Source organism: Oculina patagonica, chromosome 13 (assembly GCF_052425735.1).
Source record: "Oculina patagonica isolate OP01 chromosome 13, crgOcupat, whole genome shotgun sequence".
In the NCBI taxonomy this organism is placed as follows: domain Eukaryota; kingdom Metazoa; phylum Cnidaria; class Anthozoa; order Scleractinia; family Oculinidae; genus Oculina; species Oculina patagonica.
Window position 1 is genome coordinate 37,010,468 of NC_135770.1, and position 26,114 is coordinate 37,036,581.

At 39.3% G+C, this 26,114-nt stretch overlaps 2 protein-coding genes across 2 annotated transcripts; one reads left to right on the forward strand and one right to left on the reverse strand.

Annotated features, from left to right (window-relative positions):
- The first annotated feature begins 276 nt into the window (after positions 1–276).
- LOC144634500 (uncharacterized) lies at positions 277–16,052 on the forward strand. Its single transcript, XM_078493464.1, has 4 exons — positions 277–954; positions 2,546–2,613; positions 10,138–15,259; positions 15,760–16,052. Exons 3-4 carry the CDS (start codon positions 10,140–10,142, stop codon positions 15,770–15,772), a joined length of 5,133 nt encoding a protein of 1,710 aa, XP_078349590.1. The 5' UTR covers positions 277–954; positions 2,546–2,613; positions 10,138–10,139; the 3' UTR covers positions 15,773–16,052.
- Positions 16,053–18,255: 2,203 nt separating this feature from the next.
- Positions 18,256–26,114, reverse strand: LOC144634508 (cation channel sperm-associated auxiliary subunit epsilon-like). Its single transcript, XM_078493476.1, has 14 exons — positions 25,907–26,114; positions 25,671–25,733; positions 25,474–25,521; positions 24,931–25,026; positions 23,947–24,005; positions 23,799–23,877; positions 23,517–23,569; positions 22,912–22,962; positions 22,393–22,441; positions 21,659–21,738; positions 20,848–20,947; positions 20,005–20,091; positions 19,192–19,355; positions 18,256–18,499 (listed from the first exon to the last, which is right to left on the reverse strand). The coding sequence occupies exons 1-14, from the start codon at positions 25,991–25,993 to the stop codon at positions 18,343–18,345; spliced, it is 1,173 nt and encodes a 390-aa protein (XP_078349602.1). The 5' UTR covers positions 25,994–26,114; the 3' UTR covers positions 18,256–18,342.

The following is a 26,114-nucleotide window of genomic DNA, read 5'->3' on the forward strand; positions in this document are numbered from 1 at the left end:
AGTCTTCGTATGATTGAACAAGTCGAATGTTACACAGAAAGCCGAAGCCCGGGCAAATTGATTATCTAAAAACCGGACTTAAAAACTTATACATAAAAGTTAGAATGCATGCAAGGGTAAAAGATTAATCGGGTACGTAAATTAAATTACGTTTTTGAGGCTGGGCAGTTTAATTAAAGTAAGGTCAAATTAAGCAGAAGTTTTGCTAGTTCGCAGTTAATCAGTAAGAAACCTCTGTTGCGTGCAAAACGCTGTTTCTTTTATAATTAATTCGGTTATTGCAGTGGCCTGCTTTAGGTGTGAACGCCATTTCTATTTTTTGATGTAAAACAAGTGAGCGACTCTTCTTGTAGTTCAACATGGATTTGCTTAAATTTTGGACGAGTGTTGGACCGCTTGGCACGGCCGGTTGTCCGTGGCCTAGTCAAAACATTAGTGATACTACATGCACTTGAAAAATAGACACTTTTAAAATAATTTTTAAATACAACATTAATAAGCACAGCAGGTTAAGGCATGTAGTCAAACTGTTTATCTTTTTACAAAGCCTGTTCATTCAATAGATATCTACAAGAGTTAATTTATTATTTTTCTACTTATCGCGCGATCCGGACAAACTAATGCACACAATCGGAATTGGTTATTTAGTCAAACTTTAAACGAGGCATTTTTAGCCGCCTTTTCGATGTTCAAAAAATAATTAAAATTTTATTGACAAGCTTCTATGGTCCACATAAGAAGACATCGACCAAGGCTATTTTATGTTCATTAATGGCCCTACACATCAAATAAAAGAAGGATATTTCTATCTGGACCTCGCCCTTGGTCAATAACAACCTCATGTATACAGCATGTCGTGTCCCCCATGTTCACGTAATATATTTATTCCCAACAGTTAAAGGAAGAAAGCAAAGAGACAGCTACTACATTTTGGAGAACTTCTTAAACTCAAAGGTGAGTAGTTCATGTTAGCTTGCCAGTTATGTATTTATAAATGGCTTCTTATTGATTTTTGTGGTGAGAAACCGGCCTATTTCTAATAACTTGTGTTGTATTAAAAATGTGTTAGGTCATATTTGAAGTGTCTTTTTTTTAAGAAAGCTGGACCTTTGTTACATTATAAAAACTGACTACGAAATCAAATTTGTTTCTTTTAGTAGTCTTGAAATGAAAAAGGGAAGTGAATGGAGAGATTATGAAGTGCGAAAATACACAAGTACGTAAAGACCGAAAAAAAAATATGAGAAAAAAAAAAAAAAAGAGAAAAAAAAAATAGAAAATGAAAGTGCGAAGATTGCTCAAAATAATATACAAAAATGTTCACGGGAAGTCGAATGGAGCGATTTGCAAATGTTTACGAAAATACGCAAATACGTAAAGAGCGACGAAAAAAGTTTGTAAAACATCGAAAGATATTGGTTGAATGTCGGAAACAGAAAGAAAATTAGTAACCGAAAGTTAGTACACGCCGTCTACTAATAGCAAACAGCAAAGGGAAGTTGTACGATTAAAAAAACTTTTTATTTCATAGCTTAAAACAAACACGAAATAAACGGAACTTCCCTTGTTAGACTTTCCCGCAGAATGTCTGATGTCAGTGACTTTTTCCCAACTATAATTGTTCATTCAGGTCGTTGTTTTAGACTCAGACTGAATTAATCCTGGGTAGCTCCCTGTGGATTTTCTGGTCGCGGTTTTCGGGCCTCATTTTGTGAGAAACAATCATCAAGCTGCAAGTTTTTACATGTAACTACACCCTAAGTTAACGTCCTTACCTTTGGCTACGATATGATTGCTATGCATTGAGCAAAGAGAAATACGGGTTCAATCAGGCTAAACCGATATAAAGATCCCAAGCGGGGTGGGGTGAAAGAAAACCAACGGCGCAATACTGGGTGAAAAAACCTATTTTAGATTCTCGTGTAGGGGTTTCACAGTTGCCATGTAAAGCCTGCTATTGTCGGTGTGTAAAGTATGAACTCACTCAATGATGGGGTTTTGGACTTCCGGTTTGAAAACAGAGTGATCAAGAGATCTCAGGTGTGGAATGGACGATATTCCCATTTTTCATGTGGTTCAACATAAATTGGTTAAATCTTTGGATCGGTTGGCCCTTTGCTTAGTCAAAACATTATAGTAATACTACATGAAACTGGAAAAAGTAATATTTTTGAATACAAATAAACACGAATGAAAGCAGCATGCATTGAGATTGTTTTACTTTGATAAAGAAAGTGTAAACCCAGTCAGTCAATTTCTTGGGTTTTTTAAATTTATTATTTTCCTACCTCACATACGCGATTCACGCAGAAATCCTGAATCACGCATTCTCATTGGGCCAAAACAGCCATTTTTAGCTGCTAGCAGTAATAAAAGTAATGATAAAAATTTATCTCTACAAATTTTTCGATCCAGATGTGAAGAATATTTACCGAGTTCATTTTTTTGGTTCATAAATGGACCTGAAATTTTTATAATCTGGACCTCGAGCTCAGTCAATAACAGCCACATCCCTCATTTTTACACCGTTTTTTATTTCCATCAGTGAAAGGAAGAAAGCAAAGAGACAAAACATTTGCTGAGGTGATATTACTCAACTATATTGGCTTGAAGGTATTTGAATAATTCGTCCTAGTTCAGCTACACTTTAGATGGCTACATGCTGATTTTGGTGTTGACACGATGGCCTAATGACTATTGTGCTGGATTGTGGAACGAGGAGGACATTGGGGGTACTGAACACCACATTACCACAAAAAACTTCGGCAAATATCGCAATACCGCAAAAAAAAATCGTAAAATACCGCAATTTCATAGAAAGCTTGCATAGCTGGTGGAATTGTTGACGTGAGGACAAAAAGCGAGGCAAAAAGGAGCGATGAGACCGTAGAAACAATGACACGACTTTAAACTGGTTGTTAAAACAGTCAAATTGTAGATAAAAATGTTTGACAAAATTAGGTTGTTTTAGCTTGCCTCCGAAACGACCAGAAACGGCTAAAAATAGTCGAAAAAATTCGAAGGATAATTTTTTATACCAACTATCGTCGACCAAAAGGTAAGAAAACGCATCCCGCAGGTTTGGAGAATACTGCAATTAAAGATTACAATTACCGAAATACCGCATGAAAAATTGGCCAATACCGCAACACCGCAAACCCCAATGTCCCCCTCTGGAACATTTACGTTTTGGGCCATATTTGAAATGTGGTGTCTTTAAGAAAGCTTTTGTTATTACAAGTGTTGTTAGTCAGTTTTATTATTTAGCTTGTTAAGTACCCTTAGATAATATTGTCAAGCACTTTGACATTAGCCCTTCGCTTCGGAGTTTGCGCAAACACTCCACGTGTTACTGACATGAAAAAATTACCTACTTATTTTTGTTAAAAATTAACGAAATCGAGAAAACGGAAGTCCGAAGTTTTCTAAAAACTAATATAAATATGCTAAAATTTGAATACGGTTTTTCTTTTTATAGTCTTGAATCAAAAAAGGGAAGTTGAATTGAGCGATTTACGACAATTGACGAAAATAGAAAAAATAAATACCCGAAAGAAAAGTATGTGCAAAACCGAAAGATATTGGTTGAATGTCGAAAACAGAGAGAAAATTAGTAACCGAAAGTTAGTACATGCTCCATTCTAATGGCGAGCAGCAAAGAGAAGTTGAACGATTTGGATATTTGCATGTTATTTCCTAGCTTTTAAAAAATATGAAATAAATGGAACTTCCCCTCGTAAAACTTTCTCGCAGATTGTCTGATACCAGTGACTTTTTTAGTGATACTACATGTGCCTGAAAAATGGACATTTTAAAAATAAATTTTTAAATACAACATAAATGAACACTGCACAGCAGGTTAAGGAATGTATTCAAACTGGCTTTTTTACGAAGCCTGTTCATTCAACATCTACAATAGCCTGAATTTCAGACATTCCTCTCTGGTCGCCTACTCCCCAGAAGGGACTTCTGAACACATCTGGCCCTAATGCCGTCCGGTGACGTCACTACACTTTGGATTTAATTCATGCGGAAAAGTTTCTGTCGAGGCCATGAAATTGTGAAAGAAAGGATTACAGGCTATAAAATTGTTTTAATAGTAAACTATTGAAAACTTGAGACAAATGAATGAGATTTTAATCGACTGCAGGCTGTATTCTTTTACGGAACCGATTTAATCTGAACTGATTTGCTTTATCTAGCGATCAAAATATAATATGTTACGCAGCGGACAATTACAACACACTCGTGAGTACTTAAATGAATCAATTTAGACGGTTACAGAGGCATCAAGAAATGGAATTCAATACAAAAATATCCTACTTGACCGTGGGTTCTGAGTTCAGAAATCACTGGCTCATCGAGGCTGCAGGACATAAGCGCCGAGCAGCTTTGTTGACAAAACAAGAATACGTATAAATTTGGCAAAACACTGCATGTCGAAGCGACGAATGCCGCCAACTTAAAACCTATCGATTTCCATTACTATTCTTCATCCGGAGGTAAACTAATAAAGTAATAAACTCAAGGTAAATAACTAATAAATTCATTTCTGGGAAGGTGAACTCTTTCGAACTCTTTCCAAACGTTTTCAAATTACAATCCTCGCGCGGTAAAATTCAGTCATAATTTCACATAATTATGCAAATAATTTTTAAATCAACCAATCAAAATCACTACCCAGTTTTCGGGTAGTGACGTCACCGGACGGCATTAGGGCCAGGTGTGTTCAGACGTCCCTTCTGGGGAGTAGGCGACCACAGAGGAATGTCTGAAATTCAGGCTACATCTACAAGAGCTGATTTATTATTTTTCTACTTATCTCGTGCGATCCGGATAAACTGAGTCACACAATCTAAATTGGTTATTTGGTCAAACCAGGCATTTTAGTCGCCTTTTCGATGTTCAAAAAATAATTAAAATTTTATTCACAAGCTTCTATGGTCAACATAAAGAACACATTGACCGAGGTTATTTCATGTTCATTAATGGCCTTCAACATTAAAAAGAATGATTTTTCTATCTGAACCTCGCGCTTGGTCAATAACATCTACATGTATACAGCATGTCGTGTCCTTCATGTTCACGCAATATGTTTATTCCCAACAGTTAAAGGGAGGAAGCTAAGAAAACAGACAGGTACTACATTTTGCAGAACTTCTTAAACTCGAAGGTGAGTAGTTCATGTTAGCTTGCCAATTATATATTTATAAATGTCTTCTTATCGATTTTTGTGGTGAAAAACTGGCCCATTTCTAATATCTTGTGTTGGATTAAAAATGTGTTGGGCCATATTTGAAGTGTCCTGTTTTTAACAAAGCTGGACCTTTGTTACATTGTGAAAAACTGACTAAAAAAACAAAATTTGTTTCTTTTAGTAGTCTTGAAATGAAAAAGGGAAGTTGAATGAGCGATTTATGACAGTTTGCGAAAATACACAAGTACGTAAAGACCCGAGAGAAAAGTATGTGCAAAACCGAAAGATATTGGGAAAATAAGAAGAAAGAAAACAGAAGTTCGAAGGTTTCTAAAAACTAATATGCTAAAATTTGAATATTTCATTTATTAGTCTTGAATCAAAAAAGGAAAGTTGAATAGAGCGGTTTACGACAGTTTACAAAAATACTCGAGTACGTAAAGACCCGAAAGAAAAGTGTGTGCAAAACCGAAAGATATTCTTGGTTGAATGTCAGAAACACAAAGAAAATTAGTAACCGAAAGTTAGTACATGCTCCATTCTAATGGTGAGCAGCAAAGGGAAGTTTCACGATTTGGAAATTTGTTATTTTGTAGCTAAAAAAAACATAAAGTAAACAGAACTTCCCTTCTAAAACTTTTTCGCAGATTGTCTGATGTCAGTAACTTTTATTCGACTTAATCCTGGGTAACTCTCTGTGGATTTTCTGGTCGAGGCTTTCAGGCCTCATTTTGTGCAAAACAATCACTAAGCTACAAGATTTTACATGTAACTACGCCCCAACTTAACATCCTTACCTTTGGCTACAATATGATTGCTATATATTGAGCTAAGATAAATACGAGTTCAATCAGGCTGAACCGAGATAAACTGATCCCAAGCGGGGTGGGGTGAAAAAAAAAAACATCGGCGGAATACGGAGTTGAAAAACTCCTATTTTAGATTCTCATGTAACTTTTCACAGTCGCCATTTAAAATCTGCTATTGTTAGTGTGTTAAGAGTAAACTTACTCAATGATTTGAATGGTAGCGACAAATTTAACAGATACTGGAGAAATTTCAAGAATTCTATCGCGATAGTTTTGGACTTCCTGTTTAAAAACATAGTGATCAAGAGATCTCAGGTGTGGAATGGACGACACTACCATTTTTTATGTGGTTTAACATAAATTGGTTGAAGCTTTGGATCGGTTGGTCCTTGTCTAGTCAAAACATCATAGTGATAATACATGTACCTGGAAAAGTTAATATTTTTGAAAAAATAAACACGAATGAAAGCAGCATGCATTGAGATTGTTTTACTTTGGTAAAGAAAGTGTAAACCCAGTCAGTCAGTTTCTTGGGTTTTCGAAATTTATTATTTTCCTACCTCACGTACGCGACTCAGGCAGATAACCTGAATCACGCATTCTAATTGGGCCAAAACAGCCATTTTTAGCAACTAGCAGTCTGAAAAAGTAATAATAAAAAAGGTTGTCTACAAATTTTTCGATCTAGATGTGAAGAATATTTACCGAGTTCATTTTTTTTGGTTCATTACTGGACCTGAAATTTCTATAATCTGGACCTCGAGATCAGTCCGCCACATTCCTCATTTTTATACCGTTTTTTTATTTCCATCAGTGAAAGAAAGAAAGCAAAGAGACAAAACATTTGCTGAGGTGATATTACTCAACTATATTGGTTTGAAGGTATTTGAATAACTCGTCCTAGTTCAGCTACAGTTTAGATGGCTACATGCTGAGTTTGGTGTTGACACGATGGCCTAATGACTATTGTGCTGGATTGTGGAACGAGGAGGACATTGGGGGTACTGAACACCACATTACCACAAAAAAATTCGGCAAATATCGCAATACCGCAAAAAAATCGTAAAATACCGCAATTTCATAGAAAGCTTGCATAGCTGGTGGAATTGCTTACGTGAGGGCAAAAAGCGAAGCTAAAAGGAGCGGTGAGACCGTAGAAACAATGACACGACATTAAACTGGTTGTTAAAACAGTCAAATTGTAGATAAAAATGTTTGACAAAATTAGGTTGTTTCAGCTTGCCTCCGAAACGACCAAAAATGGCTTAAAATGGTCGGAAAATTGCGAAGGATAATTTTTTATATCAACTATCGTCGACCAAAACGGTAAGAAAACGCATCCCGCAGGTTTGGAGAATACTGCAATTAAAGATTACAATTACCGAAATACCGCATGAAAAATTGGCCAATACCGCAACACCGCAAACCCCAATGTCCCCCTCTGGAACATTTACGTTTTGGGCCATATTTGAAATGTGGTGTCTTTAAGAAAGCTTTTGTTATTACAATTGTTGTTAATCAGTTTTATTATTTAGCTTGTTAGGTACCCTTAGATAATATTGTCAAGCACTTTGACATTAGCCCTTCGCTTCGGAGTTTGCGCAAACACTCCCCGTGTTACTGACATGAAAAAATTACCTACTTATCTTTGTTAAAAATTAACGAAATCGAGAAAACGGAAGTTCGAAGTTTTCTAAAAACTTATATGCTAAAATTTGAATACGGTATTTCATATTTTAGTCTTGAATCGAAAAAGGGAAGTTGAGAAGAGCGATTTACGACAGTTTACAAAAATACTCGAGTACGTAAAGACCCGAAAGAAAAGTATGTGCAAAACCGAAAGATATTGGTTGAATGTCAGAAACAGAAAGAAAATTAGTAACCGAAAGTTAGTACCTGCTCTATTCTAATGGTGAGCAGCAAAGGGAAGTTGAACGATTTGGATATTTGTTATTTCCAAGCTTTTAAAAAATATGAAATAAATGGAACTTCCCCTCGTAAAACTTTCTCCAGATTGTCTGATGCCAGTGACTTTTTTCGATTATAAGTTGTTACTCAGGTCGCGGTCGTGGTTTCAGACTCAGACTGAATTATTCCTGGATAGCTCTCTGTGCATTTTCCGGTCGCAGTTTTCGGGCCTCATTTTGTGAAAAACAATCATAAAGCTGCAAGTTTTTACATTTAACTACACCCTAAGTTAACCTCCTTACCTTTGGCTACAATATGATTGCTATGCATTGAGCTAAGAGCAATACGGGTTCAATCAGGCTGAACCGAGATAAAGATCCCAAGCTAAGCGGGGTGGGGTGAAAGAAAAACAACGGCGGCATACTGGTTTTAAAAATCCTATTTTAGATTCTCATGTAACGTTTCACAGTCGCCATTTAAAATCTGCTATTGTCGGTGTGTAAAGTATGAACTCACTCAGTGATTTTTGGACTTCCGGTTTCAAAACAGAGTGATCAAGAGATCTCAGGTGTGGAATGGACGATATTCCCATTTTTCATGTTGTTCAACATAAATTGGTTAAGGCGGTGGATCGATTGGTCCTTTGCTTAGCCAAAACATTATAGTGATACTACATGAACCTGGAAAAAATAATATTTTTGAATAAAAATAAACACGAATGAAAGCAGCATGCATCGAGATTGTTTTACTTTGATGAAGAAAGTGTTAACCCAGTCAGTCAATTTGTTGGGTTTTTTAAATTTATTATTTTCCTACTTCACACACGCGATTCATGCAGTTAACCTGAATCACGCATTCTGATTGGGCCAAAACAGCCATTTCTAGCTGCTAGCAGGCTGAAAAAAAATAATAATAAAAATGTTTCTACACATTTTTCGATCTAGATGTGAAGAATATTTACCGAGTTAATTTTTTTGGTTCATTAATGGACCTGTAATTTCAATAATCTGAACCTCGAGCAAAATGCACATACTTGAGTGTAGTGAGTCCATTTCACTATTAAACATATCTGTAAATAAAAGTCAAAACAAATATTTAAGACATGGTTTTTTCCTTCTTTTACATTCGAGTATCCATCACCAACTTCTGGTTTTCAAACAGTGCCTTTTTCGATGAAGGCCTAGGTTTAGGTCCTTGAGCTTTATATCTAGACATCCACAGGCCGATTTACACGGCAGAAAATGTTTAGCACGGCTTGGAAGAAATTGGTACGCGTACCAAAAAATAGCACTGATTCCCTGTTCACACGTCATTTTTCTACCGTGCTAAACTGTGTTAAATACGGTTTTGGTGCGGGTAAAAGACTCAAAACTTTGACCAGCGTACGCAATTCTGCCTTAGTGCGCATTCCGCTTTTTCATTAAAAAGTGACGTGCTAGTCGCAAATCTTTTCGGCTTTTTCCCAGAAAGCTAGAAAAGGCTGAAGGTATATGGTTCTTATTCTTATGGCAGCAGTGATGGCTTACAACTCCCCTATTAGCGACGATTATTTTATTATTATTTTATTCTTTCTGCATTATTTGGATCAACTGCTTACATCATGCTCTTCCAAGGCAGAATTTCAGCTTTCTGCTCTGGTCAGAACGATCACGAACTCAGGAGAAAGCGACCAAAGAGAACTGCTGAAAGTCACGCTAGCTTTCCATGAATATCCATTAGATTTTCTTAGCAACTATTTTTCTTAAAATACACGTTTCACACACCGCCATGCCGATCGAGTGGAATTTCTGCCAATGTGTTGAATGAAGTTTCATCAGAAAGAAGTTAGTTTAGTACGGCTAATCGTGTATCCTAACCATTTTATCCGAGCCGGGTTAGATTTTCAGGAACGCGTACTAATGTTATCCGTGCTTGCACTACCTCGAGCACGGGTAAATATTTGGTTCGGCACGGATAAAGCAAAGTCGTTTACACGACAAACTTTACCCGTGCCGAACCAATTTGTTTGGCACCCGTAACATTTTGTCCTGAGCCGTGCCAAACATTTTCTGTCGTGGGCCTGTAGTCGTAGTTTTGCTTTCCCTTTGGTGCTTTGTTATTTTGGTATTTCCAGCTGGAGATCGATGGCGCGACTCACATTCGAGACAAGCGAAAGATAATTTACTACAAAATCGTTTAAATTATACACTTCAACACTGAAATTCTTCACTTAAATTCACACAGAAATGGAAGGAAAAAAATCAGAGGCTATAGATCACAACCTGCAACATCTTAGCATTGTGAAGGAAGTGAGAGAACGGGCTGGAGAAGAAAATGCCTTCGGCAATCTTGGCAAAGCTTATCAAGATGTCCATCATTTCAAAGAGTACCACAAGAAACATCTCACCATTGCCAAAGCAGTGCGTGACAACTCTGGAGAAGGAAGTTCCTACTGCAATCTTGGCAATGTTTATAAGGGTCTCGGTGATTTCAGACAGGCCATAGAGTACCACAAGAAACATCTCACCATTGCCAAAGCAGTGCGTGACAACTCTGGAGAAGGACGTGCCTACTACAATCTTGGCAATGTTTATCAGGGTCTCGGTGATTTCAGACAGGCCATAGAGTACCACAAGGAAGATCTTAGCATTGCCAAAGAAGTGGGGGACAGGGCTGGAGAAGGACGTGCCTACTGCAATCTTGGCTGCGCTTATCGGGGTCTCGGTGATTTCAGACAAGCCATAGAGTACCACAAGGAAGATCTTACCATTGCCAAAGAAGTGGGAGACAGGGCTGGAGAAGGACGTGCCTACTGCAATCTTGGCTGCGCTTATCGGGGTCTCGGTGATTTCAGACAAGCCATAGAGTACCACAATGAAGCTCTTAGCATTGCCAAAGAAGTGGGAGACAGGGCTGGAGAAGGACGTGCCTACGGCAATCTTGGCTGCGCTTATCAGGGTCTCGGTGATTTCAGACAAGCCATAGAGGACCTCAAGGAAGCTCTTAGCATTGCCAAAGAAGTGGGGGACAGGGCTGGAGAAGGAAGTGCCTATGGCAATCTTGGCAATGTTTATGACAGTCTCGGTGATTTCAGACAAGCCATAGAGGACCTCAAGGAAGCTCTTAGCATTGCCAAAGAAGTGGGGGACAGGGCTGGAGAAGGAAGTGCCTATGGCAATCTTGGCAATGCTTATGACAGTCTCGGTGATTTCAGACAAGCCATAGAGTACCACAAGGAACATCTTAGAATTGCCAAAGAAGTGGGGGACAGGGCTGGAGAAGGACGTGCCTACTGCAATCTTGGCTGCGCTTATCAGGGTCTCGGTGATTTCAGACAGGCCATAGAGTACCACAAGGAAGATCTTAGCATTGCCAAAGAAGTGGGGGACAGGGCTGGAGAAGGAAGTGCCTATGGCAATCTTGGCAATGCTTATGACAGTCTCGGTGATTTCAGACAAGCCATAGAGTACCACAAGGAACATCTTAGAATTGCCAAAGAAGTGGGGGACAGGGCTGGAGAAGGACGTGCCTACTGCAATCTTGGCTGCGCTTATCAGGGTCTCGGTGATTTCAGACAGGCCATAGAGTACCACAAGGAAGATCTTAGCATTGCCAAAGAAGTGGGGGACAGGGCTGGAGAAGGACGTGCCTACTGCAATCTTGGCTGCGCTTATCGGGGTCTCGGTGATTTCAGACAGGCCATAGAGTACCACAAGGAAGATCTTAGCATTGCCAAAGAAGTGGGGGACAGGGCTGGAGAAGGACGTGCCTACTGCAATCTTGGCTGCGCTTATCGGGGTCTCGGTGATTTCAGACAAGCCATAGAGTACCACAAGGAAGATCTTACCATTGCCAAAGAAGTGGGAGACAGGGCTGGAGAAGGACGTGCCTACTGCAATCTTGGCTGCGCTTATCGGGGTCTCGGTGATTTCAGACAAGCCATAGAGTACCACAATGAAGCTCTTAGCATTGCCAAAGAAGTGGGAGACAGGGCTGGAGAAGGACGTGCCTACGGCAATCTTGGCTGCGCTTATCCGGGTCTCGGTGATTTCAGACAAGCCATAGAGGACCTCAAGGAAGCTCTTAGCATTGCCAAAGAAGTGGGGGACAGGGCTGGAGAAGGACGTGCCTATGGCAATCTTGGCAATGTTTATGACAGTCTCGGTGATTTCAGACAAGCCATAGAGTACCACAATGAAGCTCTTAGCATTGCCAAAGAAGTGGGAGACAGGGCTGGAGAAGGACGTGCCTACGGCAATCTTGGCTGCGCTTATCAGGGTCTCGGTGATTTCAGACAAGCCATAGAGTACCACAAGGAACATCTTAGAATTGCCAAAGAAGTGGGGGACAGGGCTGGAGAAGGACGTGCCTACTGCAATCTTGGCTGCGCTTATCGGGGTCTCGGTGATTTCAGACAGGCCATAGAGTACCACAAGGAAGATCTTAGCATTGCCAAAGAAGTGGGGGACAGGGCTGGAGAAGGACGTGCCTACTGCAATCTTGGCTGCGCTTATCGGGGTCTCGGTGATTTCAGACAAGCCATAGAGTACCACAAGGAAGATCTTACCATTGCCAAAGAAGTGGGAGACAGGGCTGGAGAAGGACGTGCCTACTGCAATCTTGGCTGCGCTTATCGGGGTCTCGGTGATTTCAGACAAGCCATAGAGTACCACAATGAAGCTCTTAGCATTGCCAAAGAAGTGGGAGACAGGGCTGGAGAAGGACGTGCCTACGGCAATCTTGGCTGCGCTTATCAGGGTCTCGGTGATTTCAGACAAGCCATAGAGGACCTCAAGGAAGCTCTTAGCATTGCCAAAGAAGTGGGGGACAGGGCTGGAGAAGGAAGTGCCTATGGCAATCTTGGCAATGTTTATGACAGTCTCGGTGATTTCAGACAAGCCATAGAGGACCTCAAGGAAGCTCTTAGCATTGCCAAAGAAGTGGGGGACAGGGCTGGAGAAGGAAGTGCCTATGGCAATCTTGGCAATGCTTATGACAGTCTCGGTGATTTCAGACAAGCCATAGAGTACCACAAGGAACATCTTAGAATTGCCAAAGAAGTGGGGGACAGGGCTGGAGAAGGACGTGCCTACTGCAATCTTGGCTGCGCTTATCAGGGTCTCGGTGATTTCAGACAGGCCATAGAGTACCACAAGGAAGATCTTAGCATTGCCAAAGAAGTGGGGGACAGGGCTGGAGAAGGACGTGCCTATGGCAATCTTGGCAATGCTTATGTCAGTCTCGGTGATTTCAGACAAGCCATAGAGTACCACAAGGAACATCTTAGAATTGCCAAAGAAGTGGGGGACAGGGCTGGAGAAGGACGTGCCTACGGCAATCTTGGCTGCGCTTATCAGGGTCTCGGTGATTTCAGACAGGCCATAGAGTACCACAATGAAGCTCTTAGCATTGCCAAAGAAGTGGGGGACAGGGCTGGAGAAGGAAGTGCCTATGGCAATCTTGGCAATGTTTATTACAGTCTCGGTGATTTCAGACAAGCCATAAAGTACCACAAGGAACATCTTAGCATTGCCAAAGAAGTGGGGGACAGGGCTGGAGAAGGAACTGCCTATGGCAATCTTGGCAATGTTTATGACAGTCTCGGTGATTTCAAGCAAGCCACTCGGTACTGTAAACGAAGTCTTGAAGTGAGGAAAGAAACGGAAGATAAGGTTTTGGAAGGACGTGGGTATAACTGTCTTGGCGGAATTCGCTTAGGTCTTGGTGATTTGGAAGGAGGCATCCAGTACTGTCTACAGTCTCTGAGAATTATGGAAGAAGTAGGATACAAGTGTGGAGAAGGACGTGTGTATTGTAAACTTGGCGCTGCTTATCAACGTTCAGGGGATTTTGAAGTAAGCAAAGACTACCATGAGAAACATCTTAACATTGCCAAAGAAGTAGGAGACAGGTGTGGGGAAGGATGTGCGTGGTTTTCGCTAGGTTGTGATTTTCAATCGTTAGGTTTTTTGCATGAGGCTCTGGATTGTTATCGTTCCAGTGTTAAAGCGTACAACAACGTGAGAAAACTTCTTCAAGACAAAGATGCGTGGAAAGTAAACTTTCGAGATATGAAGAAACATTCGTACACCGCTCTTTGGAGAACTCTAGCAAGGCTTTCAAAGACAGATGAGGCTTTGGGTGCCGCAGAGCAAGGACGAGCACAGGCGCTGACGGATCTTATGAAGGAGCGTTATGGCCCTGAATTACTACCGTCTCAGTTTAGTGGTGTTGAAGAAACGATCTCAAACGTAGCAAGCTCAAATTCTTCTCAAGTAGTTTTTGTAGCACTTGAGGGTAACACGATTAATTTATGGGTACTCTGCCAAGGAAACAATGTCCAGTTTAGATCAAATCCCGTAGAACGCGGAAGTGCAATTTCCTTTGTCGAGAGGTTAAGGAAAGCTGCTTTGAAGGAAAATCACATTTCTGGTCGTTCTTTGCATAAGGCGAGAGAGACATTGCCACCCAGCAACGAATCTGGTCAAACAGCACAGTCGTCACACTGTGAGACCAATTCCTTGCGCCTTTTGTACCAGAGTATATTTGGGCCCATTGAAAGCATGCTAGAAAGTGATGAAGTAATCATTGTCCCCGATGGCCCACTATGCCTTACTCCTTTCGCTGCGCTTGTGGATAAAAATACAAGATACCTCAGTGAATCTATCAGGATCCGTATAATTCCCTCGCTGACAAGTTTAGAGCTGCTTGAAGATTGTGCTGAGAGCTATCACAGTAACACTGGAGCGTTGCTCGTGGGAGATCCGTGTTTGGAAGAAATCACAAACCTCTTCGAAAAACCCAAATATCCGCAGTTGCCACATGCCAAAGAGGAAGTTGAGAAGATTGGCGAGATTCTAAACGTCGCACCTCTAACGGGAAGAGAAGCTACTAAAGAGGAGGTACTTAAAAGGATCTCCTCTGTTGCTTTGGTACACATAGCAGCACATGGAAATGTGGAAACTGGTGAAGTTGCTTTGGCTCCAAACCCAGTTCTAGAAGTGAAGGATTACATGTTGAAAATAGCCGACGTACAAGCTGTTCAGCTACGAGCAAAGCTTGTTGTGCTTAGTTGCTGTCATAGTGGTCAAGGAGAGGTCAAGGCTGAGGGAGCGGTCGGTATTGCCCGGGCTTTCCTGGGTGCTGGTGCTCGTTCTGTTCTGGTGTCACTCTGGGCACTTGATGACGAGGCAACCATGGAATTCATGAAAAGCTTCTATCAACACATGAGTGGTGGAAATAGTGCCAGCGTGTCTCTTAACTGGGCTATGAAATGTCTGCGAGAGTCAGAAAAGTTTAGTGCCGTGGAGTACTGGGCTCCGTTTGTACTCATTGGCGATGACGTTACTCTGGATTTTGGCGCACTGTAAGTATAAGTAAAATATCTGTGAGATCTTAAACATGTTAAACCTGTTTGATTATGATATGCAAACATTTCTTTATCTTGAAGAGTTTAGTTCAAAATGACGAAGGTACATGTAATTGCCTTCATGAAGTTATGTTTATTGTTTATTTTGAGAGTTTTAGTTTATTTTCGAATGTTTAATTTGGCAATTCGATAGATGAATGTGTAGGTCTGGGTGCCTGAGTATTCAGTAGTGTAGCAGCTCTTGTAAGCTTGTTATTCTACTGGTTCTCTGGTGTAGCAGTTGCTATTGTTTTGGTGGTTGTTTCCAGCATTGTTCCTGTTGTTTGTTTTATTGCTCTCTCGAAAGGTCGCAAGCCATTCATGTGAGACCTTGCAAGAGATACTACATCGCCCTGCGTATTAAGAGCTGCACGTTGTTTATTTTCATTATTGATAATCTTAACATGAAAAAAACCTGATCACTTGTTCTAGAAGCTTATAGGTTATTTCTTTGGCAGAAGCGGAACCTAAACAGTTATGGAGGGAAGTATTCAGCGAGTATCAAGGAACATAAAGCGCCCTGAAGTTGTCATATCCTTTCTTCAGAAGTTCGGACATAAGTAACTAATTACGGAACCGTTACCTGCATTTGACACCGCCAAGTGGTGTTAAGTTTGCACAAACATTTAATTTTCCGAAATTGGAATAATTCTTAAACGAACGAACAAAAAAAATTAAAGAAAAGTGTAACTTTTGAGACAAGTGTAATAACAGGCAAACAGCTTAATGGTAAAGCAAAATCGACTTTTTTTACAAAACGAAGTGAATTATTCTAACTTAGTGGCAACTGAAACAATCCCACTATATCCTAATGTTATGCAAAACTCATAACTTAGTCTTATTGTGCCTGGAGTGGAACAGGAAGTGCCCGTGCTGATTTTAAAACTTTTGTAACTTAGAACCCACGTGTTTCACTCCTCCCGCGCCCCTGAAAACGACTGCGTGGGAGGCTAATTTAAGTAATGCTAACTAAATATTTTTGCTCGCGTGATTGGTGTGTACTTAGTTACCATGTTTTGACGAGCTGTTTTACCTAACTTTGCTTTTTATATTAAATTTTCGCTTTTAATATATATGGAAATTCTTCAAGAATCTTTACTCTAATTATAGTTGTTCGGTTTTGTTTACAACAGTTTTAGAGATTTTTTGGAATTTCTAAAAGTTTAGATAGCGAATGTTGTTAAATGTGTGACCTCTCTCTTGACCAGTAGACGAAATATTAAAACAGCTGTTATACTTTTTAAGAAACAGGGTGGGCACTTTCTGTTTCACCCAAGGTCGAGGAACTGCAAAGGGGGGAAACGTGATCGTGTTAATAGAATAAATAGCAAAATGTCATTATCATTTTCCTATTAAATGGTTCGCCAGTAAATCAATACAAAGTTGCCTTAATATACTACGAGCTAGCTCCGTGATGGAAGAGCTTAGTTGCTCACGTTTTTTTCGATGTTTTTTTCCTTTTTCTCGGATTTGCGTTTGGATGAAAGCAAGAAAGAGAAGCAAAGTTATTTAATAACAAAACAAACGGTTTGTTTTGTCAATGATTAAATTTGTGCAGTCCTCTTGAGCAAAATATAGCAAAACATTTAGATTTAAACTTCTATTTCCTGGTATATATATATACTGGAAATTTTTGTTTGATTTATGACTAAAAGTAGTAATGTGTTCGCATAGAATACGTTAGGACTTTTAACTTTCTGTTCAGTGATTTTTCTACTCGAAAACTTTTTTATGTGGTTTCATATATTCGTCATCACCAGATAGTTTAATAAGTACTGTATATAGTTATTCTTCTGATTTTAATTTCGTATCCTAGTTTATAAGGTGGTACTTTGTAATCTGAGCCATGGTTAGGTTGTACTATATCCAGTAGTCCAGGGGCAAGGTTTTATCATGAGACCATTTTGAATAATTGGCCCGGTTGTTCAAAAGCGTATTAACGCTAAACGTTAACAAATCCTTTTCGTCAGGCTCACAAAGGGACATGTGGCAGCGTCCTACAAGATATACTCAAGATATACTCAAGTCTGACAATGGCCCGGACTGTTCGTATTTGATCCGTTACAAATATAACGTTGTTAAAACCATTTATTACTGAAGTATTATTACTACTAAGATCTGGACTGGCATGTTCTCGGCACTCGTTGTTTCAGAAAGGTCACACCTGATCTATGTAACCAAGTGAAGTACGAGCTCTAAGTTCTCCAAAGTGTCCATGAAAGTTAAACAACAGAGGGCAAAGGGATATTGAGAGATTTGTTACTGATCTATTTTAAAGCGTTTTATATTTGAAAACTTGTATGTGAATGTTAAATTTAGCTGAGAACTTAAGGGCTTCTGCAGGCTTAAGTAGCCATGACTGTCCAGTCAACGAAGTATGGTGTATCTTGAGAATAGCTTTCATTTTAATTTAGTATCTAGATAAAACATCAGCTAAGCTAAATCTGTAATAGGGCTATTTATACGAGCAAAATAAGACGCGGCTTATATCCGCTTTCAGTGTTGCTTTACGTGCATGGCGGCTACCCTTCGACATCGTCTTTCGAATCCAGCAATCACAGCCCACAAGCATGACCTTCTGATCATGAATTTATGATCTCAATTGCGTCAAACAAACACCGGCATGTATCAGTTTGGATTGGCTCATTTCAAACAGCACGTCGAAAGACAATGTCGAAAGATAGTCGCTACGCACGTAACACTTAGATCGCGTATAAGCCGCGTCTTATTATTTTTTTTTTCGCATAAATGGCCAATTTTTGTATTCATAATAACAATAAAGACGGCGATTTCTTCTCTAACAGATGCTTCATTTTTTTCTAATTACAAGCCATTCTGAGGGTAACAAACTACGAATTCAAACTTTCAAAAGCAATAGAAAATTTTCCAGCTTTTTCTCATGCTTAAAGGTATGGCGATTTCCCTTGTCAACCATTATATAATAGCTCCCCCGGGGCAGTAAAGACGTTTAAAAATAAGCTAGGAAACACGCTTTATTTAGCGAATTAAAGGTCAAACGAGTCCAGAACTGTAGCACCATGTCAATTTGAACAAAGCACAGCCGTGTAGTAGGCGGATAGGAGCAGTATTATGATAGTCAGACATGATGAACCAAGAACAACAAAAGTAGGGATCTCTTCCATCATGCTCCGCACTCCACGTACTTGAACACCAAACTCCACCGTCAGATTACAGAAGCTGTGATAGAAAAATTGATAGAAGTACAAAGATTAAGAACCATAGCTACACAAGTGAAACTCAGGCAAGACTTACAGTGAGAACACGAAAACCGTGAACACTTTTTATTATACTTTAAAAAAAGTAGAGGAAATAGTTTACGAATTATTCATAAAAAGAAACCCTGCTGCTTTATCTCTGTCCATTTGTTTATATTCCCTGTAGTTTGAGCTATCATTCGATGGATTTCTGCCGAAATTTTCTTATGCAAAATAGATGGAGTGACGTGTTCACGGTTCTCTGGTTTACACTGTAATTACTTTCTCCTTGAGCCGGTTTGGGAAACTCGATAAACGATAGTTTGCCGAAATCGCTTTACACCCACCCAAGGAGCGAAAAAAAACAAAAACAAAACAAAAAAAACAACAACGACATGGCGACAGGGTGAGTCAGCGAAAAAAAGCTGAGTTGGCATCTTTCGAAACGAAACCATTGTGTTCTCATACACACCCTTTAAATATTTGTGACACAATAGCACTTATGGGCAATAGTCGCGCTCGCTTTCGCTTATCGTGAGCTTGGGCGGCCTGTGGCTAACAGGGATACGAGTACAATAGTACTGTGATACCAGTGCGTATAAGCCGAAGTGCGAAAGAGCTGTGGTACGTAGGTTATTTTTCTTCAATCATATTAGATTTATTAGTTGTTAATACCTGAAGTCTGGATCGATAACTTTCAGCATGAAGACAAAAGTGCCGACATCATCCCACACGATATGCGAAGCAGCTGCAGAACTGTTAAAAATCTCATATGGTTGATCAAGATTAACTGCAAACATGGAACCATTTAGATACTCTTGAAAACAGCTCTGGTAATTCTGTTGAAAAAAAGGAGAAGGGAAATGCGTAATAATTAGGAGTCTCCACAGTTCTGTGGCTTCGATGTTACCATGGTTACCACTTCACTTCCATCCGGACAGCGTGCCCAAGTTTTAATTTGAAAAAGAGAAATCCCACATTTCACTTTTTAATATTATGTATTGCGGCATCACTTTCCTAAAGACTTTCATCGCAAATGTCACAGACTAGTGTTTCATAGGCAGAATGAATCGTTGAGATCCACCGAATCACCTTAATAAACAGTACAATACTGGTCAATAGCTAGCTGTCATGACTGTCATTTAAATGGTCACACACCAAGCTTTCATCCATAGACGCAAGTAGAGGCCACCTTAACAGCGTAAGAAACAGCACCAATCTAAGGTACTGCTTCATAGCTTTCATGCTAGGCTTAGCAAGAATCATGATTAGCTAACTCGCGGTTTTTAAACTCAGTGCGCTATTTAAATTACAGATAACTCCCGATTTCTCGAACCTCCAAGAAGAAAAAAGAATCTTGGTTTGAGAAATTGAGGGTAAAATGAAAGTGTTGGACTAAGTAAAGCAAATCCAGGGAAACAAACTTTTGGTTCCAGTTATCGGGATTCCACTGTATGACTTTCCTTATGATTAAGTTTGAAGCCATGCCTCTTTAGACCAAGCTGATTCCATGCTTTCCGCCTCCACAGTTTTGATCATCTTTTCCCAATTCTGTGCCTCAGTAATACAACCAGCCTGGTTGAAAAAATAAAGACGGAAAGAGCCCTTTTCTTGTAACTTTAGGTAATATAAGAAGTAACCAAGTGTTTACTTTGGTGTTATGTGAAAATTGATGAAACTTATGAAACCTGTTCTAACCAATCAGAAAGAAGATTATTTTTTCGTCCAATCAGATGCAAAACATCAATTACCAAATCCAGCTTTTCCCGCACTTTCCACCCATGACACAATTTCCCGCGCATTATGCCTGTCAAATGTCAGTCCTTGCGCTTGCCACTAGTCAGCCTTTTTCCTGCTCTCTCCTCCAGTTACACGTTTTTCCGCGCTTTTTACCAGTAAAATGTTTTTCCCGCTGTTTCCTCTTGTTTTTCCCCACTTTTCACTGGTTACACGTTTTTACCTCTAGTTCTGCGTGGTTTTATTATGACCTTGGTCGCCGACGTGATCAAGTTTCTAAATTTCCTTGCTTGGTTTGATTTTCTTTTCATACCTTACTCTGAAACCGTCTTAGAACGATTTTCGATTAGTAATTACTCCGGCCAGTCACAGATGGCACAGACAATCGAGTGAACCAATCAAAACTCTTAGCAAATACATGTAGCCAAACGAATATTAGCGAGTCACCATCAGGTTTGGTTTTACTTCTGATTGGTCGAGAAAAAGGCGCGAGCCTTTTTAAACTCAGACCATAAAGTTAAGAAGAGCCATTTTAGCACCCCAGATTGGGAAAATATTTATAAACTATAACTCCGTTATTCTGACTTGACTAACCTCCTTCATAGTTGCACTGTACTTGTAGCCTTTTCGTCCATGCTGTTCCCACATGACATAGTTTACGTCGACTTCTTTTACAAAGGTTTCTCCATCATATCTTAAAAAAATTCCTGGATATATCCTATCTTATATTTAAAATTATTCCACGAGCGCGCGTTGGATATGAGATAGTAGATAGCCAACGAGGCGCGTAGCGCCGAGATTGCTATAACGATCTCATATCCAACAAGCGCGAGTGGAATAATTGTTTTATTTAAAACGCCCAAAGAATTGCAATATTTGAGCTTCCCATCTGTTTTGGTTCACGCGTTTTGGCTACCATATTTGTGGTGAATGGTATATGAGCTCATATACCATTGCCTGTTAACCAATCAAAACGCAGGAATTGCAATATACCATTGCTAGTTTTTAATAATTTTGGATAGCTGTTTATCGCATTTTCTGGGCTTGGGCGGGGGTATTGGAAGTGGAAATGTCAAATGGTATGCACGCCATGAAAACTGTCTGTGATTGGCGGATTTAATATTGTAAATGCAGAAAGATGAAATGTTTATCATGTCCCAAGCATGGGACAGAATACAATGTGAGTCCTCCACTGGATTTGAACCCATGACTTCCAAAACACCGGGCGGGCGCTCTATTCACTGAGCTACGGTGTTGGGGAGGTCATGACTTGGAATCCCGTGATTTTTTGCCCTACGCTCGTGGCATGATGAACATCCCATCTTTCTTAATTCATTACTGAGCTTAAAGTTTACTTCATTTACTTTATTCTTTATTTATCACCAATGTAAATGTAATAACTTACAAGTCGACGATTGGTTTGAACGGCTCATTGCTCTGCACTGGAAACGGGCATCCAAGCTTGACGAGGTCATACTCAACAGTCTTAACAAAGAAAATCTCCTTATCAACACGCGTGTCCAGGAAATAGCGGGTTATTATTAAATTACGTGATCACGGAAGTTTAAACAACGAAAAAACATTAACCTTAAAAACAAAAACAAAAAACATTTAAAATTAATTAGCTATACTCGATCCTTCATCAGCCATGTTGACTATTGAGAGCAAACCTTTCAGGACGGTAGGGAATGGGGGGCGAATACTGAACATTCAATATTCAGAGTTTTTGAGTAACGAGTGGAAACCGAAAGTTGATTGTTCTCTTTTTTCGCGTATCGTTGACTTTTTCTCAAAAACGTCGAGCTGTAAATGTAAAAACGAGAGCTTTCTACCTCACAGGTGAGACTGAAGCACGCAAAAACCAACGACAAAAAAAACGTTGCCAAAATGTCATTCTGAGTCTTGCTCCATGGTCGTGCGTAGCTTTTTGTCGATCAAGTGCGAATGAGAAAAGGTCCATGTAATGTAACAAAAGTTTACGTCAAACAAAGTAACAGCGTAAGTGAAAAATATTTGGTGTACTTATCCCATTTGATATCTTCTGTGTGAGCAAATTTTTAAACATATGCTCGTGAATCGATCGTGAAAACGTTTTCAAATACTTATATTGCACATACAGAAAGAAAAGACAAGGTTTACCTTATCTGAAACTTCACCAGTTGCAAGAAAAACGCCTTTCTGTTGATATCTACAACAAAAGATAAATACATCACTTCAATCGGCCCATTAGTGGCAAGTTTGAGAGTGACCCACCAACCGACCACTCTCATTATTCCAGGTTAAACATGCCAAATCAGTATATTTTCCAGAAGTCATTTAAAAACTGGCCTTTGCTAATACAGTCAACCCACAGTATAATGGACACATTCATGACCACATTTGGTGTTCGCAATAGAGAAAGTCCGTGGTAGCGGGAGTTATTTTCAGTAATTGTTATTTGCCAGACTTCAACTCCTATCCGTAATAATGGGGTGTCCATAATATCGAGGTGTCTGCAAGGTGGGAGTTGATCGTACTTAGTAGTATGCTGAGATTGCTAAAGCTGTCTGCATTTGGTAAAGCCCCCTGTATTCATATTCTAGCTCAAGTTACATTACATGCATTAGTTATCTATTCATGAAGTTGTGAAAAAACTTTAAACCCTTTAAATTCTCTTACCTTGGAATGACAAAGGAATAGTTTCTAAAACTATCACAGCTGATAGGTTTTCTGATGAAAAAGAAATACATAATCATGGCATACAGGGTGGTTGGTGTTTATGTCACAGTAAATACATAGCCAGGTATTCTTCACAGCTGTTATTTGGGCTTGTCAAGCAACACTCCTCCCCATATGGGGGAGGGCGCATTCCATGACATGCCCAAACAAATGCTCCTCTCTGCGAGAAAGGGAGCATTGCATGATGAGTCCAAGCAACAGCTGCAAAAGAGACTAAATGTAGCATGAACAAGCAGACAGTGTTTTACTGAGCACCACTGCTGTCTGCATCATCAGACTGCAGTCAACAGAAAAATATCTGGCAAACATTTAAGAATACATTTCAGTAGCCTGATAGGCTTAGGTATTAAGGCATGGCTAAATAAGGTATGAACCATGATTTTGCATGTCTGCAAAATCAACTCTGTTAGAGTAATGAGCGTTTTGTATGTCAGGACAGGATTTAACTTAAGTGTTATTTCACCTTCAATTGTATTTACAACAAGAAGGCACTTGATGATAGGAGAATGTCAGGCTAACGTTTTGTATCAAAGGCCATTACTCACCCCCTGGGAATAATATGCCGACTTAAAGGACATCCAACAGTAACATTTGTTTCCTATGAATATGAAATAAAAAGCTAGTTGTAAAGAATTATTAACAAGTTGCTGGAAAGTTGCCGAGCACAATTGGGACAGGCCTAAAACTGAAGCAGCTTGCACCTCCTTGATCAGTTGGTTAATTTCTTTATATTTGATTATTTTATAGACAATGCGCAATATAAATATTAAATATTATTATTATTATTATTATTATAAACTCCTAATCAACACTAAACTATTACTTACAGCTTTCAAGGTGACACAAGCTTGTTCCTCAAAAAATGCCTCAATCCTAAACAAAACATCACTTGCCATCTCACTCAACCTAATAAGCAATGAATCTCTACATTATCTGTAAGTTACAGTATTTGCAGTCATTAAATGTCTTTGTTACCTAGTGTAGTTGTATTCCTTGTTTCTACTATGTTTTTCTTTTTCTCCAATGGAAACTGTCTGAAACAAAAGACCATAGAAAGGATAAACCATAATAAGGAGGAGAGGTTAGACCTCATAATTTTTTTGATTGGTCAGATACTCAGCGAAAAAAACATAACCAAAACATTAATTAATCTATTGAGACCTTCAAAACACCCAAATAAATAACCAGCCAATCAATTGAATTACTATATATTTTTAATGCATTTTTTTATTAACTTTTGTAATAGTTTTGTTGCTGTTGTTGTAATACAGTGACAACAGGGGAGGGAAAAAAAACATCCTTCGTTTCAGGACTCAAAAGTGCGGCATAGTGGTGCCAGGCAACCAAGTGTATGCAGTAGCTATCGAATGGTTGCTAAGGGCATAGTGAATAGCTTGACAAAGTTCTTTGTTTAGTTTGCATGTTTTGGTCTAACAAAATAGCTATTTGCATTTTGTCTGCTCCTTTGAAGTTTGCCGGACATCAAAACAACAAATAGTGATAATGGTGACCAGTCTGGCAAAAGTAAGGCTTGCGAATTATACTTATTAAAATAACTCCAATGAGATGATTTACAATTTTTTGGTTGTTAAATGGAAATTTTTCACTTGTTATTCCACGCCACCAAAACATTCTCAGTGAAGTGAAACATCAGGTGAGAAATCTGGCTGAAAATGCAAAAAAGCATCTCAATGGCATGAAACACCAAACACAAAAGGCCGCCCCTATTCGCATTTCACAAGCATGCAATCATATATATTTTTCGGGGAAAAACAAAAAAACTTTGGGTGACGTCTTTCTTACCAAAGGCTTGAGTGACAGAGACTTGCACTGTTTCTCAGCACCACTATCCCACCAAAGAAAAGTTCCCACCTGTCACAATTTTTACCTTTCCATCATATTTTCTTTTTTTAGAAATGATGTGCATTTTTTATTGCCTAGCTATTTGAAATTACTTACAACATTTCTTGAAATAACTCCTATAGCTTGTAGCTCAGAGGATGTTTCCAAACTTGTTAAATTGAATGTTAAGTACTCAGTGTTCGACAGGCTACCCTGAAAAGAAACTAAATATTTAATAACTCTAAAGGTAACTTAAATTTAACAGAAATCATCTCAACTGATTCCTATGCAAAAACTGAATTTAGCGCCACTTTTGCACCAGCTCATGAAAATGGTACCCTGCAAGGCAGACTCCCTTAGCTCCTCTTAGCTTGTTCTTTCCTTCTTGTCAGTTCTCAAGAAGATAAAGAGAACGGACTGAACTTATAAAATGCATCATAAGGCCACGTTTCACGAGTCAAGAAAAAATTTGCATCATACCTGTAACATGGCCTATGATTATATCGAGTAAAATACGTAGATACGATTATACACAATGCAGTCAGAACGAGTGCTAAAGTTGTGTTTATAGTACAAAAAATGCTAGTTTTGAATGATAGTTTATTCCAGATAAATAATTTGTGCTTCTTTGGGATTTCTGTAAGTAAAATGTTGACTTACAATTAGTCGATTATCTTCCCAAGGTTCAGGAATGAGTTTAGCCCATGCCTACAGTTAAAAGAAAACGACAAAGAATCAAAATATCAAACTTGAGCTCAAGCTAGAGCTGAACACGATCAAAGCGAGCGCCAACGCGCTTTCTCTATAAGCTGTTGAACTGAAACATTTGTAGAAATTTGAAAAACCTGAATCCCTACCTTTAATGTTTCTCCCTTGTCTAAGAAGTACGTTGGCTTGAAGTTATGAAGCAGAGCTTCGTGCTAAAATAAACACATAAGCTTATTATTAAAAGGTTATTAAAGTTTATCGAGCATGCAAAACAGCCGGAGTGCAGGCTGTACGACTTTCATCGAGTGATTGAAAAGTTAATTTCGGTATAAACATTGAACAGTTAAACTAAATTACAAAATTGTGTTCCAAATGGCCTACTGACCTTCGGGCATTTTCCTATTGCAGGATAAAGATTTAACAGTAGAAGAACAAGCCTCAAAAAAATAATGGCCTCTTTCAATGCCGCCATGTTTGCGACGTGATAAGAGAATGTCACCTTGGGGAGTAGGGTGGGGATTGGCGGTGCTGGAACCGGAAACACCCTCCTTTCATATTTCGATTCCCATTTCCCTGGGCGACCAGTACGTGGT